This window comes from Galeopterus variegatus, unplaced genomic scaffold (assembly GCF_000696425.1).
Source record: "Galeopterus variegatus unplaced genomic scaffold, G_variegatus-3.0.2 Scaffold58, whole genome shotgun sequence".
Taxonomy (NCBI): domain Eukaryota; kingdom Metazoa; phylum Chordata; class Mammalia; order Dermoptera; family Cynocephalidae; genus Galeopterus; species Galeopterus variegatus.
Window position 1 is genome coordinate 737,629 of NW_007726169.1, and position 14,140 is coordinate 751,768.

The 14,140-nt window shown below is 55.0% G+C and overlaps 2 protein-coding genes across 2 annotated transcripts in view; one reads left to right on the forward strand and one right to left on the reverse strand.

The window, feature by feature from the left end:
• The window catches only part of TEPP (testis, prostate and placenta expressed), a 9,283-nt gene extending 6,631 nt beyond the window's left edge, over positions 1-2,652 (forward strand). Inside the window, 4 exon segments of the mRNA XM_008575142.1 lie at positions 140-201; positions 426-490; positions 861-893; positions 1,976-2,652. Coding sequence (XP_008573364.1) covers positions 140-201; positions 426-490; positions 861-893; positions 1,976-2,006 — 191 coding nt within the window. The 3' untranslated portion in view covers positions 2,007-2,652.
• Positions 2,653-9,406: 6,754 nt separating this feature from the next.
• On the reverse strand, positions 9,407-13,290 carry ZNF319 (zinc finger protein 319). The gene has a single exon (XM_008574923.1). It carries the CDS (start codon positions 13,034-13,036, stop codon positions 11,288-11,290), a length of 1,749 nt encoding a protein of 582 aa, XP_008573145.1. The 5' UTR covers positions 13,037-13,290; the 3' UTR covers positions 9,407-11,287.
• Positions 13,291-14,140: the final 850 nt, after the last annotated feature.

Below are 14,140 nucleotides of genomic sequence, written 5' to 3' on the forward strand. Positions count from 1 at the left end.
GGCTTGTTTTCGGGTCAGGGGCGGGGGGGGGCTTGTTCTAGGATCGGGGGGGGGCTCGGTCTGTGGGCGGGGTCTATGTGGGGAGGGGCGAGGCTTGTTCTGGGACTGACTGAGCTCAGGAGATGGGCTCTCTCCGCAGTCGAGGGTTTTAGCGGCTACGCGGTGCGGTACTTGAAGCCGGATGTGACCCAGAGCTGGCGCGTAAGGAAGGCTGCTCGCTGACCGGTCCCCGGGGCCCTGGTGGGGAGTGGCTAGCGCGGGGTGGGGTGGGGGGTGGCGGAGAGGAGACCGAGGGCTCCAGTGCCCAGTGCCCAGTTGCCCAGTGCCCAGGACAAAGGTCTCCGGCAGGGAGTGCGGTGTGGGGCGTGGGCAGAGAGTCCGTGCTCCCCCGGCTCACCAGCCCCCATCCCTGTGGCCCGTCCCAGTTCTGCCTCAACCAGAACCCCAGCCTGGACCGCTACGGACAGAAGCCCTTGCCTTTCGACTCCCTGTAAGTGATGCCACATGTTCCGGGACCCCATGCCCGGAGGAGGGAGGGCTGAGTCTTGGCCTGCTTTCCTAGCGCGCACCTAACGGCCCTTAAAAATGAGAGACCTGAGAAAAATTGATTGGCTCCAATACACCACGAGAAAATTGCAATTTCAAAATGAATAAATGTTTAATTCCTACCAAACAAAGCACCTCGCCATCCAGTCCCCGGCAATCCCACCCTTTCTGGAGTGGCGGCGTTAAGGTGGGGCTAGGTGCAGTGCAATCCTGGTGGGATGGCGCGAGTAGGGGCGGCTCCTGAGTGGGAGTGAGGCGCCCGGGAGAGGGTCGCCCGTCCCCAGCTCCGCCTCATCCCCCTCGTTCTTTCCCAGGAACGCTTTCCGACGCTTCGGCTCCCTCTACAGGTAGGAGAGTGATTCTCAGACCCCTCCACCCGCGGGGCCTGGCGAGGGAGGAGGTACTCAACTGGGTGGTGTCGGGGGGCGCGAGCTGCTTTGCTCCGGAGAGATCGGCACCTGGCAAAAGCGCAGCCCCAATGGGCGTGGGGGCGGGAGTGGAAGGGGGTGCGTATCCCACCAGGTTTGGCCCAGAGGAGGCCAAAAGGGGGCGGGGGGCGTTACCTGGAAGAGTAAACAGACACTAAGAAACGTAATGGAAATAGCCAGGAATCTGCCTCCTAGGATGTGGACAGGTCTTAAGGGAGGGGTCTGGTGTTCCCACCACTGCCACTCCATAAGCGAAGGCTTGGAGATGGGAATGAGCATGGGGAGTGGTACGCGATATTCAGACATCGCCCTAATTTAGCCATCATCCACCTCTCCCCATTTTGTACACTTAGCAATGTCAGACTCCTTGATACGACCCAAACCCACCAACACAACCAAGCACTCTTCCACACCTTTGCATGTGCTGTTTCGGTGCCTAAATGGCCCTTCCTCCTCTACCTGGAAAACTCCTCCTCACCCTTTAAAGCCCAGCCCAGATGTCTCATCCTCTTGACATCTTCCCCGACCCTCTGCCTCTCCACACCAGCACACACTTCCTCTGATTGGTCACCTTCTGTGATCCCTACCTTACAGCAGCCAGACTATTGCATTCTCATTACTGGTGGAAAGTTGCCTCCCTCTCCCTGTGCACACAGGAAAAGCTTTCTGTTTTTTACTACTGTATGATGCCTGACAGAGTAGGTTTACTAAATAATTGAAAAATGGGTGAAGCAGTTCATGGTTGGGGATCAGTGGGAGATAAGGTTGAGGCAAACTGAAGGCGGGGCAGGTTGAAAGTCAAGGAGAACAGGCAAAAATATACAAAAAGAAAAAGGGAGACAATGAAGGCCCTTGAACCTCACAGAGGCTGGATGGAAGCTGCGTTTTCAGAGCCTTGAGGTCAGGAAGGGGGATCTTGGAGGAAGGCCTAAAGAAGGACAGAGTGATTTTTCCTCAGGACACCCTGGAGGCCCCCACCTCACCCCTATTTCTTTCCACAGTCGTGTCAACTACCTGACCCCCTGGCATTAATCTGTGAAAAGGAGGCCGCCCCCCAAGCTGCTGGACTGTGCCATCTCAGGTCCTCCAGCAGCACAGAGGGCATGTGGTAGCACCACCCATCTCCCCAGGAGTTAAGCATGACTAAATATAAACCTAATGCTCCCTCAGGAAGGCGTATGTGTGTGCGTGCATGTGTGCATGTGTATGTGTGTGGTTGCAGAGGCTGGGAGAGGGTCAGGACCACAGGATGAAGCTTGCCTGTCCCTGTCAACTCCTGGAGGACTGGTAGGAGGCTGGAAAAAAGATGTTTGGTGACCCTGGGGGGAGAGTCACAGGCTAAGCCCTAAGGCCCAGTCAGGGTTGAGGTGCAAGGGTATGTCCAGGAGGTGGGTGTTCCTTGTGCTCCTGTCCCCTGCTTGCAGCCCCAACCCCAAACCCCCTCCACCTCACATCCTGAACTTAAGCCCTAAGGAGAAAGGGAGAGGGTTAGAAAGGGATTTTTAGGTGCCTCTTTCTGAAGTCCTCACCATCTCAGTGTGCTCTAGGGGTTTTCCCTGTGCCCGGGTCCCCCTGAAGGGGTAGAAGCAGGTTCTGGGGGGCTGGTCAGGCCTATGGCTTCTATGCCCGGCAAAGCAGCAGAATGCAGAACATAAACCTGGATGAGGTGCTGGAGAGCCACTCAGAGAAGAAAGTTCCCTGCTTCCAAAGTCACCACCAATAAACATATCATCTAAGCAAAAAATTGTCTGCTCTATCACGTGACTTCAGGTCTAGCCCTCCTCTGTCCACCAACCTCCCTAAGCCATTCCTGTGAAAGGAAGGCATGATGTCCTGGGGACAGCCATGGGGACTCCAGAATAATCCCACTCAAAGGGCCTAAGGAAAAGTGTCTCAAAATGGTTAGAGAGTTAGGGCAGCTAGTATTTGTACTTAGCTCCAGGACCTTCCAGATACCCCACACTCACCCCACCTGTGGCCAGCCTGCAAGCACAGGCCCAGATCAGGATAAATAGCCACCAAGCTAAAGAACTGTCTGTACAGGATTTCTGGGATCCCTAGACCTCTTGATTGTGTGCAAAATCATGAGCCCACCTGCATGTGCATTTTCCATAGAAAAGCTCCTTGTTTTCATGATTCTCAGGAAAGTCAGTGCCCACAAAGGTTAGGAAATCCTGGTTTACACCCTCTCCATCCCCATCTGCTAACACTTACCGGGCACCTATTGCATGCAAGGCCAGGGTCTCAGGTAGGAGGAATTTAGAGAAAAATACCACCTGCTCACTTTTGGACCATGTTACTGTCCAGAACACATTATCATCTGATCTATTATTTCCTCTAGGCCTTACAAGCACCCTAGGAAGTGAGCAGAACCAATGCTACCCTATTTCACAGATGGGAAAACTGAGGCCCAGATCAGGGAAGTAGTTAGCCTTAGGCTAAACCCAGAACCCAGGACTCAAAGCAAGTCTCAGCACTTAGCACAGTATCCACATATAGTTTGTGTTCAATTTCTGTAGAATAAATTATTTCTCAGAAATCTGGTCTTTCTGCTCACCCTTGGGTAATAAACAAAAAGATGGGTTGCATTGTTTGATATGCAGACAGAACCTGCCTTACAGACTCAGGGCTGGTTTTAATTACTTTTAGGGTCAGAGATGACGATCATTGGCCTTATACTGAGGTGAGGGACAATGGTGTCTGTCTCTCTGTCCTCAAGTATAAGGCTCTGCTGAAAACAGAGCATGAGACAGGAGCCTGGGGAGGAGTAGATGGGAAGTAGTAAGCAGACCACAGAGTCCATTTCTCCTCAGGGGCCTGGTGAGGACATATCTAGCCTCTGCCATTTCATGCAGGAAGAATCCCTTTCCGCTAAGTCCAGCAGGCAGTCCAGGCTGCCTTGAACCTTGGGAAGCCATTGGCAGAGCTCCCCAGGATATCAGAGCCACATTCCACAGCCCCGAGTGTCCCCTCCAAATGACAGCTCAGAGAAGAGATGGATTTGCCCAAGGTTCACAGTGAAGATGCCAGAGTCCTGGCCTGGGTGAGAAGGGACAGCCAGAGAGCTCTGGTGAGCGTGCTGAAGATGAAGCATGTGGGAGGGAATTAGTGACTGGGGTGCTTTCCTGGTCCTGCTTCTTTGACACTGTATGACTGGGCAAGTGCCTCCTGGAATGTGGCCCAGCAGACATTTGAGCCTGTGCCTGGGCCATGCCCTGTGCTGGGTACTGGGGGGACACAGACAAGATGCCATCCCTGCATGTAAGGTGCTTCCATTCCAGTGGGAGAGACAGGCAGGCCCAGACAATTCAAACCTGAAAGCAGAAGGTGACAATGTGGGCTGCCTAGGCTGTGTTGCTCCAGCCCAAGATGCTGCAAATGGAAACCTACACCAGCAATTTAATGAAAGGTTTTTGCCCACTGATTGTACATTTTATCATAATTTCTTGATATAAAAAAAATGTGTGCCTAAGAATAAAGGAAATGCAGAGTAGATAAGCCTAAACAAGCCTGATTTAGCATGGATTTTCTATTTTTCAGTGGGAGGCAATGCATTAAGCATTTTGCAGGCCCCATGAGGTAGATAATTTTAGACCCATTTTACAGATGATGAGATAGACTTGGGGAGGTTAAGTGACTGGCCCAGGATCACACAGCTGATGGTTGGCAGAGATGCGGATTAGAGTCAGCCTGCCTGACTACTCCCCACCTATGGCTGCCACACTCCACTGCCTTCCTGCTATGAGAGAGATGCAAGCCAAGAGTAGGGAGGAAGCCAGAGAGGGCTTCCTGGGTATAGGGGCATCTGACCAGGGCTTAGAGGAAGGATAGGATGTTCCATCAGAAAGCTCTTTTGGGGTTGCTCGGAGTGGCAGAGTCTGCAGGTTGAGAATCCCACCTGGAGGCCAGGGGCCAAGAGATGAAAAGAAGCCCCACCCGCAACCAGCCTGGGCCACTGTCTCCTGTCATCTGTCGGGACCTCCTCTCGGCCTCCAGGGGCTCTTTTTTTTTTTTTTTTTTTTTTTTTTTTTTTCGTGACCGGCAACGGATCGCAACCCTCAGTGTCGCGCCCATACTGGACCAGGACCGGCTACGGGATCGCAACCCTCGGTGTTGTTCCCTCCCACACCTCGCTCAGCCAGTGAGCGGCTGGTCTGTATGTGGGATCCGAACCCTCGGCGGGAGCGCCGCCACGCTTCCCAAGCGGCGCACTGTAGCAGTGCGCCACCGGGCCGGCCCCAGGGGCTCTTATTATAAGTAGATCATATCGGAAATCCTCCCTGCAGCCATGGCCTTGGGGACAACCCAGCCTCTGTGGCCTCACCTCTAGGCCTTCCATACTTGACCCCAATCCACTACCCTGGCCTTTTACCCCAACACAAACCCCAGTCTCCAAACCTTTGTGCAAAGCCTTCCTTCCACCAGAAATGCTTTCCCCACATCTTCCTATGCAAATCCCACCCTTTCTTCCAGGCAGGCATCTCTCAAATCCTCCCTTCTCCCCCTGGTCTTCCCTAAGACCACGAAGACAGGGACCACAACTGTTTCACGGACCATTTCATGACCTCTGGCCCACAGTGGGCTCACTTGCCATCTCCTCTTATCTCTCCAAATGGATCTAGGGCTCAGAAATGCGTCCTGGAGTCTCCCAGAACTAAATGACAAAACTACTACAAAGTAATAGTGGTGTTTATTACAAAGTAGCATGTAAAACACACATCCTAACCCAGGGCCTGGGGCTGGCAGTAGGGAGGTGCAGGGATGGAGTGAGGGTCCAAGCCGAGGGCAGGGAGGGGTGGGGGCCAGGGAGGACTCTTGCACATATTTTGTACTAGATATCAGCAGTTTTGACATTTTTTTGACCCTAGCTTTTGATACACGAAAACCTGAAAACTCTCTCTGAAGACTTCTTCTGAAGTCTTTCAAAAACTTCATCTGAAGTTCTTGCTCCGTGCCTTGTAGCATTAGTTCAGTGTCTGTAGACAGCGGGTGCTCAGTGATGCTTGCAGATGAACAAAGGCAGGAAGGCAGACCCCGATGGGGTTGGTCCCCTCCCACCCCACCCCTCTTCTTGACCTCCTTTTCAGGACCCCTAGGAGGACTGAGCATTCCTGCGGGATCTTTGTAGATTTCAGAAAATTAATAGCAGCCAAGGCTTTTGCTGGAAGCATGACCTTCAAGGAACAAGAAACCACCTGCTGGAGGATGGGATGTGGAGCTTGCCATGGAAGAGCCTTGCCCAGGCTGGGAGACCTTGGGCAAATTTTCTTGGCCTGAGCAGCCCATGGTCCCATCTGAAGCCTGCTCTGGAGGTGGGAAGGAGGACTGGGGGGTTATGGGGTCAGGATGGAGGACTGGAGACCAGGAGAAGATTCTCCACAGTGACACCCAGAGAAGCCGAGGCCCTTTATGGAGCTGCCTTTCCACATATGGGAAGATGGAGCACAGTGGCTTGAATCCTTCAAGGAGCTGAGAGCAGGTGGAGGGGCTGCCCACCCTGCTGCCCGATGGTAAGGAGCTTTCCTGCTGTCCCGGCTAGACCCGACTCCGGGAGCAGTCCTGGCCGTTGTTCCTGGTTTCCTGGCCAGCAAAGGGTGCGTTAGAGCCAGAGCCCCAGGCTGCAGTGGCTGGAGCTAGAGGCCTGCATGGTTCAGAGCGCAGGGCTGTCCTGGCCCTCCTGCCTGTCCTTTACCTGTGTGCAGGTACCAGGCTCACCTGGAGAGCCCCCATAATTCCAGGACACTTTCATCACTATCCATGTGGCTTTGGACAATGCTTGGACCTCTTACAAAGCTACACAAAGGGAACACTCACGTCCTCTCTGCCCACCCTCCAGGGACTGCCTAAGGCTCAGGCCACCTGGTAGATGGGAAAGGTCTTGTGAATGGTGTGTGCTGCGGCGGAGGGAGCCGTGAATTCAGATAAGAGGGCGGGTCTGGCTCCCTCTTGCCCCTTACCTCCCAGTGCTCTGCTTTCCTTAGTGGCCACTATGTGCCAAACACGTCACACAGGTCATTTCGCTGTGCCCTCACCCTAAGCCTCAGAAGACAGCATTATTACCTCCATTTCACAGATGAAGAAACTGAGGCTCAGAGGTTCATTGCCCAAAGCCTTGAGCCAATGTGTAGCAGAGGCAGGACTCTAGCCAAGTCTGCCTGTGGTGCTCTGAACCAAGACCCTATGCCACTGCCACCAAGGTTCATGAGCACAGGCTCCACCCCCAGAGAGCAGGGTCCTCTCCCCCTGTCCCCCTGCAGGGAATGTGTAGCAGAGGCAGGACTCTAGCCAAGTCTGCCTGTGGTGCTCTGAACCAAGACCCTACGCCACTGCCACCAAGGTTCATGAGCACAGGCTCCACCCCCAGAGAGCAGGGTCCTCTCCCCCTGTCCCCCTGCAGGGCCAAGCACAGAGCCATCCACATGGTGGGACATTGAAAAAGCTGTCGAGATAATGGGCTCCCTAGGAACATCCCCAGCCTGCACTGGCACCAACTTCTAGGACCCAGGAGAATGTCCTCCCCATCCCCCACCTTGGTAGTGCCTCTTGTCAGGGGGGAGGAGTGAGTAACTCCCAAACGTGTGGCTTTTGTCAGTCTCTCCCTTCTTCCTCCTCCTTCCTCCCAGCTCCAGCCCTCATCCAGGTGTCACCCCTCACCCCAAGGCACCACCCTCTTCCCATCCTATCAGTGGCTGGTAAAGGGAATTGTTACCCAGAGACTAAAGAATATAGTACTAGTTTGTACTCCTAGTCACAATGTCTGAAGTTCCCCTCTTAAAATGCCATGCTCTAAAAGAGAAAGACTCTCATCAGATATGGGACACTGAAACCTGTGGCTGTCCTGTAGGTTGGGGTTCCTGGGCGGATCAGTGGAAGAGATACCTGGTGTATGGCCAGGTGCTGTGAGCAGCTACTTAAGCCAGTTTATGCTGTTTCTGTCACTTATAACTGAGAGAGACCAGGCTGGAACACTGAAGGTGAGCAGGCTGGAGGCCAGGAGGGGCAGGAAGGGAAAAGGGGGACACAGTTGATCCTGTCACCTTTCCAGAATCAGAGCAGTGGGTCTATAATGACCCTCAGAGACCCCTGTTTTAAACGGGGAGCCAAGGCCCCAAGAGGGCCAGAGACCGGCTTCAGCCACTTGTTACCAAAGGGCCAGGACTCAAACCAGAGCATCTGGGCTCCTGGGCAGGGGCTCCTCTCATTGCCCTGGTTATAGTCTAGGCTGTAGTCCGGAGGCTAAGGGCCCGGAGGGAGCTATAGGAACCCCACTGCTTTGTGAGAGGGGACTGAGGGTGGGGACACAGGAGGAAAAAACCATCGCAGGCTCCATGTGAGCTTAGCCATGCCAGCCAGGGCTCCTTCTGCCCTGGCACACACAGATTGTCATCCATTCAAGAAGGACAACCTGAAACTGTAGTTATAAAGCACCAAGCACATGCTGGTGCTTTCCAGGAGCCTCTAGGAGGTAGATGGGTTTTGCCCGAGGTCACACGGCTAGAAAGCAAGCCGGGACTTGAGCCTGCCACAGACACAAGGGGACCTGGGCATCCTCTTGTTAAGAGGTAGAAGACTGCAGGAAGGAACCACATGGCTACTAAAGGGTGGGGTCCTCCCGGGACTACACAGAGAGGAAAACAGAGGAGCATGGGTCTAGGTTACATCTGGGGTTCCCCTGCCTTTCACTAAGCCTTCTGCACCCAGTTTTTGGCCCCCTGCAGTGTTGACACCTCCTTGTCCTTTTAACTTTCTACCCTCACTCCTCTCCACTCTGGGCAGGGTGTCCCTGCTGACCACTCTCCACTGGCTCTCAGGAGCCCAGACCTGGGGGGCTGTTTCTCCCTCTCTCCCCTCCCCACCCTCACTTTTGAGCAATGGAAAGATCCTGAATTGCAATTGGCCACTGGGGTAGGGTGGGGTACAAGAGAAAAGGTGTGTAGGAGGGGCTGAGGTGGGAGGTGCTGGGCTGGGTATGCAGAAGGACCACTGTGAGACAGGGTGAGTGGCAGTGGGGCGACAGGACTGGCTGGGTTCCCTTCTGCTCCAGGCAGGCCCCTTCCATGAGCTGCTAGTCCTTCATTCAGGGGCTGCTGTTAAACCCCAAAGAGGTCAAGAGGCTGTGGGCCCGTTCCCGAAGGCCCCAGGTGGCCTGCGGTTGGTACTGCCAGGATCTTCACAGCTGGGCCCGAGACTCCATTTAATTCTCACAACCAAGCAAGGCAAGGGTTACTCTCCCCATTTTATAGATGAAGTGACTTAGTCCCAAAGAGGTTAAGCGACTTGCCCAAGGCCACACAACCAGAACTTTCAAAGCTCAGGACTCAAATCCAGCCCCAAGTCCCAGTCCCCAACCTGCCACCCTGGCCTGCATACATCTCTCTGCCTCTCCACATCCCATCGTTCCCCTGGGGAAGAAGGACCAGAATAAGCCATGGTTGGATCTGTGATGGTCAATGTTTTTACTTCTAAAGCATACATTGGACTCACTATATATTAACATCAAAAGTGGCTACCTAAAATGAAGTCATTCTTTTTAAAAATCCAAATTCTCACATTTTTATATAAGATCCAAAATGACATGAAATTAAACTATACAGTGTTATGAATAGTATAACAAACTGCTTTTAGAAAGCAAAATGAAAAGAAAAAATTAGCAGTCAAGACTGTTATAAGCCTGGGTTCCATGTCTTTTGAGGCATCGTGACTGAGAGCCAGCACCGAGGGGAAGGACCAGTCCCTCTCTGCAGGCACAAGAGGGAACCCAGTCAGAATAGGCGGACGTGGCTGTTCAGACTTAAGGTGAGAGAGAGGCAAGGTAGCATCCCCCTGCCTCTCTGGGACCCTGGTGTGTGCACTGGTTCGTCTTCTTTCAAGAGACACAACCAGGGACTCAGTCTGGCTAGAAGAGGTCAGGGGGCTGAGCTGGGTTCAAAATGATTATTTTGATAATAAAGTCTTTCTCAGCTTCCCAAGGAGAGCCCTGTCTGTCCAGCGATGTTGACCGACTCCTTTCACCTGCCAGGCATGCTGCCTGCTGGTTTCCTTAACCCACTTCCTCCTCCCATTCCCTAAGCCCTGGATACCCTCTGTTCCACGAGCCCCATGGGCAGCCTGAGACCTAGGGGGACTCCAGGAGGACCCGAAGGAGAATGCTCTTGCCTTTGAAGTAGCTGGATGTTGTCCAGGACATCTTGGCGGCATGAGACTCCTGGGGTCCAGGCCAGCAGCCAGACTGATGGGAAGTGGAGGGTATTCTCATGGGCTGGGAGGGCACTGTGGAGTCAGAGACCATTCCCCCACCTTGGGTACCCAGGCCTGGTCTTGGCCCTGAGGCATGGCTGGGGTGAGCTGATTGGGGTCTTGCCCCTGAGCCCCTGACACTTTGGTGCACGCAATTCGGGGGGAGGACACTGGTTTGCATCTGTAGGGAGATCACGGGCTTGGCTCTGCTCCCTCCCAGCCATGTGTGGTCTAACACCAACAGTTCTGTCTAGCTGAGAGTACATTCCCCACCACAGGTCGGAACCACACTGCAAAAGTAGGAGGGATGCTTCCAAAGCATGGGATTAACCATCAGCACAAACAGGCTGCCTTTCTTCCTTTGTCCAAGGACAGCACTGTCCCTGGCTGGGGGTGTCACAAAGACTTCTCTGATTCACCCCTTCTGGCTCGGTCGACTGGTCTGCAGGCAGACTCAGCCCAAAGACTCCCATCCTATACATCTCACCTGTCAGAAACCTGGGGGACACATGGCCCCTGGCTGGAGCACACAGAGGACTGCGGCTAACCATCTGCCTCTCTGGTCCTTACGGCTACATCACAAAGCTGCCTTCTTCCCCAAACAGCAACTTGAGGGGGATGTCCTATGCCCAGCCCACCTCTGGGGTACAGGCCTTTCTCCCAGACTCTACCATGACCATCCTCTTTCCTAACCTACTGGTTTCTAATTAGGTTGAAAGATTGGGAAGATTGGGCTGGCAGCCCCCATCCTTGGGGCAGGCCATTTGATTTCCAGCCTGGTTCCAGTTCCCCAAGGGTGAGGGAGGCTGATGGCTCTCAAGAAAGTGAATCCTGTGATAGCAAAGAGGTTTATGGAATCATGACCAGCCACAGCAATCTAGTTCTCCCCACTGCTGAGCACCCACACCACCACCTGCCCAGTACCCCTTTTGTCCTCACTCTCAGGGCCTCAGAACACTGAGCTGGGTGGGGAGCTTGGCGCAACGCAGCTGTGCGGACGGAGGCTAGGCTGGCCTGGGCCTGGTGGGGGCCATGGTGTGGACACAGGGAAGGGTGGTAGGGACCGTGGCCTGGACTCAGGGCAGGCAAGCAGCTACCTGGTAGGCACCCTCAGCTGCAGCGGCAGCGGCACTATGCTGCGCACTGTGTTCCTGCAGCAGGGCCACGTCCAGGAAGCGCTCACCACACCACACGCACTTGAACTGCTGCTCGCGGGCATGCACGCCCTGGTGCTTGTTGAGATGCTCACGCTGCTTGAAGGCCTTGTCGCAGTTGGGGCACTTGTAGGGCTTCTCGCCCGTGTGCACCCGCCGGTGCCGCTGCAGGTCCGATGCGTACTTGAAGCGCTTCTCGCAGTCCGGGCACTTGAGTGGTTTCTCACGGGCCGGGTCGCAGCGATGCTGCACAAACTCCGAGGAGGAGAAAAAGCGGCGCTCGCACAGCGTGCAGCGCAGGGGCTTCTCGGCCGCTGCGCAGTGGGCCAGCTGGTGCTTTTGCAGGGCCGAGGCTCGCTTGTAGGCCTTGCTGCACACAGGGCATTTGAAGGGCCGCTCAGCCGTGCCCGGCAGGCACTTGTGCCGCAGCAACTCAGCCGACTGGTCGAAGCCCTTCTGGCACACAGGGCACTTAAAGAGAGTCTCGAGGGTGTGCACATGCTGGTGGTAGAGCAGGTGGCTGGGCTGCCCGAAGCCCTTCTCGCACAGGCCGCACTTGAAGGGCTCCTCAGTCTTGTGCGTACGCCGGTGCCGCATCAGTGCATACTGCTGCTTAAAGCCCATGGGGCACAGGTCGCACTTGAAGGGTCGCTCGGCGCTGTGTGTGCGCTCATGCTGCCGCAGGTCTGACGGCCGCTTGAAGGCCTTCTGGCACTCCCCACAGCGGAAGGGCCGCTCACCACTTGGTGTGCATGGGTGCTGCAGCAGCTCCGACGACTCCTTGAAGTGCAACTCGCACACATTGCAGCGGAACAGGTGGTGCTCACCTGAGTGCGCATACATGTGGCGCACCAGGTGGGAGCGGTGCTTGAAGGTCTTCTCACAGACTGCGCATTTGTAGGGCCGCTCCGAACTGTGCGTGCGCTTGTGATGCACCAGGTGGGACGACTGGCTGAAGCTCTTGTCACACAGTGTGCACTTGTAGGGCTTTTCACCTGTGTGGATCCGCTCATGCCGAGAGAGCTCTGACAGGTGCTTGAAGGGCTTCTGGCAGATGGGGCAACTATAGGGCTTGTCAGCCTGTTCAGCAGGGGTGACAGCAGCTGGTGGAGGGGCTGGGGGTAGTGATGGGGCAGCCGTGGTAGCCGGCTCAGCTGCCTCAGCTGGCTTATAGGTCTTCTCACAGATGGAGCATTTCACAAGGCCACTGTGAGCACTGTGGTGCTGCGCCAGTGAGGTAAGAAGTGAGAAGCCCATTTTGCAGACGCCGCAGACAAAGGGCTTCTGTTCAGCCTGTACACACTGGTGCTCCAGCAGGTCAGTAGCCTGATGGAAGATCTTGAGACACTGTGTGCACTGGAACGAGCGGTCATGGCCGGCCAGGCACTGGTGCTCGTGTGGGCTGGACAGGTGTGCCAGGTCATGACCACACACACCGCATTTAGGGCCTGGCTCACCTGCTGCCTGTAGAGGTGCATGTTGTGGGGGCTGCAGGCCTGGGTCAGGCTGCAGGAGGATGCCATAGACAGCACAGCCCAGGGGGTTCTCAGCTGTGCCCGGGGGCAGCGTGTGCTCGGCCAGGGCCGGTGGTGGCTCTGCATGGTGCTGAGGTTGTGGTGGCTGTGGCTGCTGCGGCTGCGTCTGTGGTGGCTGCTGCCAGCTTTCCGACATGCTTGGGAAGATGAAACAGGGTTTGGAGAGTAATGGCTTCAGTTTCCCGCTTAAGGTGACCCAACCCAGAGAGAGAAGCTGCCCAATCTCAGGGATGGACAAGGACCTCAGACAAGGCACAGAAGAGGGACTGGTCAGACAGCCCAAGTCATTGACCAAGAAGACAGACTACAGAGCTCTGTCTACTGGACAGGGGGGCTCTTCAAGGCAGGGTCCCAGCAATGCCAGGGAGGCTCTGCCTTCCCCAATGATCGATTCTGTAGGGAAGAGAGAAATCATGAGCTTGAGGCAGGAACAAGCAGCCATTCCCTGGGCCCTGTCCCCTGTTCTGCCTGCTCTCACCACATAGACATAAACCACATCGGGGAAGGGAAAGATGCTCAACAGTGGGAGACCTGCTCCCTTCATACATGACAAAGAAGTGTGCTGGCAGCTCAGCTCCTCCAGGCAAAGGAGATGACGGCTGTCTCCACTCCCGCCCACCTCAGTTCCCCATCCTTGGGCTAGGGCATCCCAGCTTCCATGAGTCCCTTCCAGCTTCCTGCCAACGCTCTTTAATTAGGTGTCTCACAGGTGAGAGTCTGGGTGATTGTCCACAATACAGAGGCCTCTCTGAGGCCTGCCAGCACCTTTCCCATTGCCACCTTAAGTCTCAACCCAGGACACCACGGCTCAGAGAAACAGCCTGCTGGGCTGAAGAGGCCAGACCTCCCAATCTGAGAACCCATGGGCAAACTGCCTCTGGCAGTCAATATTTAGGACAACTACATAGAACCAAAGACCATCTCAAAACCCTCTCCTGTGAGGGCTGGCCCTCAGCTATCCCCCAGGGCCCTCTACCCTGGCCACATGCTTGTTCTCTCTCCACATGACAGGACAGATGGCTGTACAGGGACCTGAGCCAATGGATGATGGGAGTTAGGGTCCATAGACCCACCCAGCCTCGATGTCCACACGACTGAACTTCCTCACTCTAAGTCATCTCCCAGAGCCCCTCCCCCCACAAAAAAAAACCCCACAAAAAAAGTCCTAAATCCTCTGAATCTCTAACAGTATGAAGGCCTGCAGGAAAATGTACGAAATTGCACTGGTCTGCCTCAGCAA

Coding starts and splice junctions, on each gene's coding strand:
- ZNF319 (XM_008574923.1), bottom strand. CDS start 13,036: ATGTCGGAAAGCTGGCAGCAGCCACCACAGACGCAGCCGCAGCAGCCA.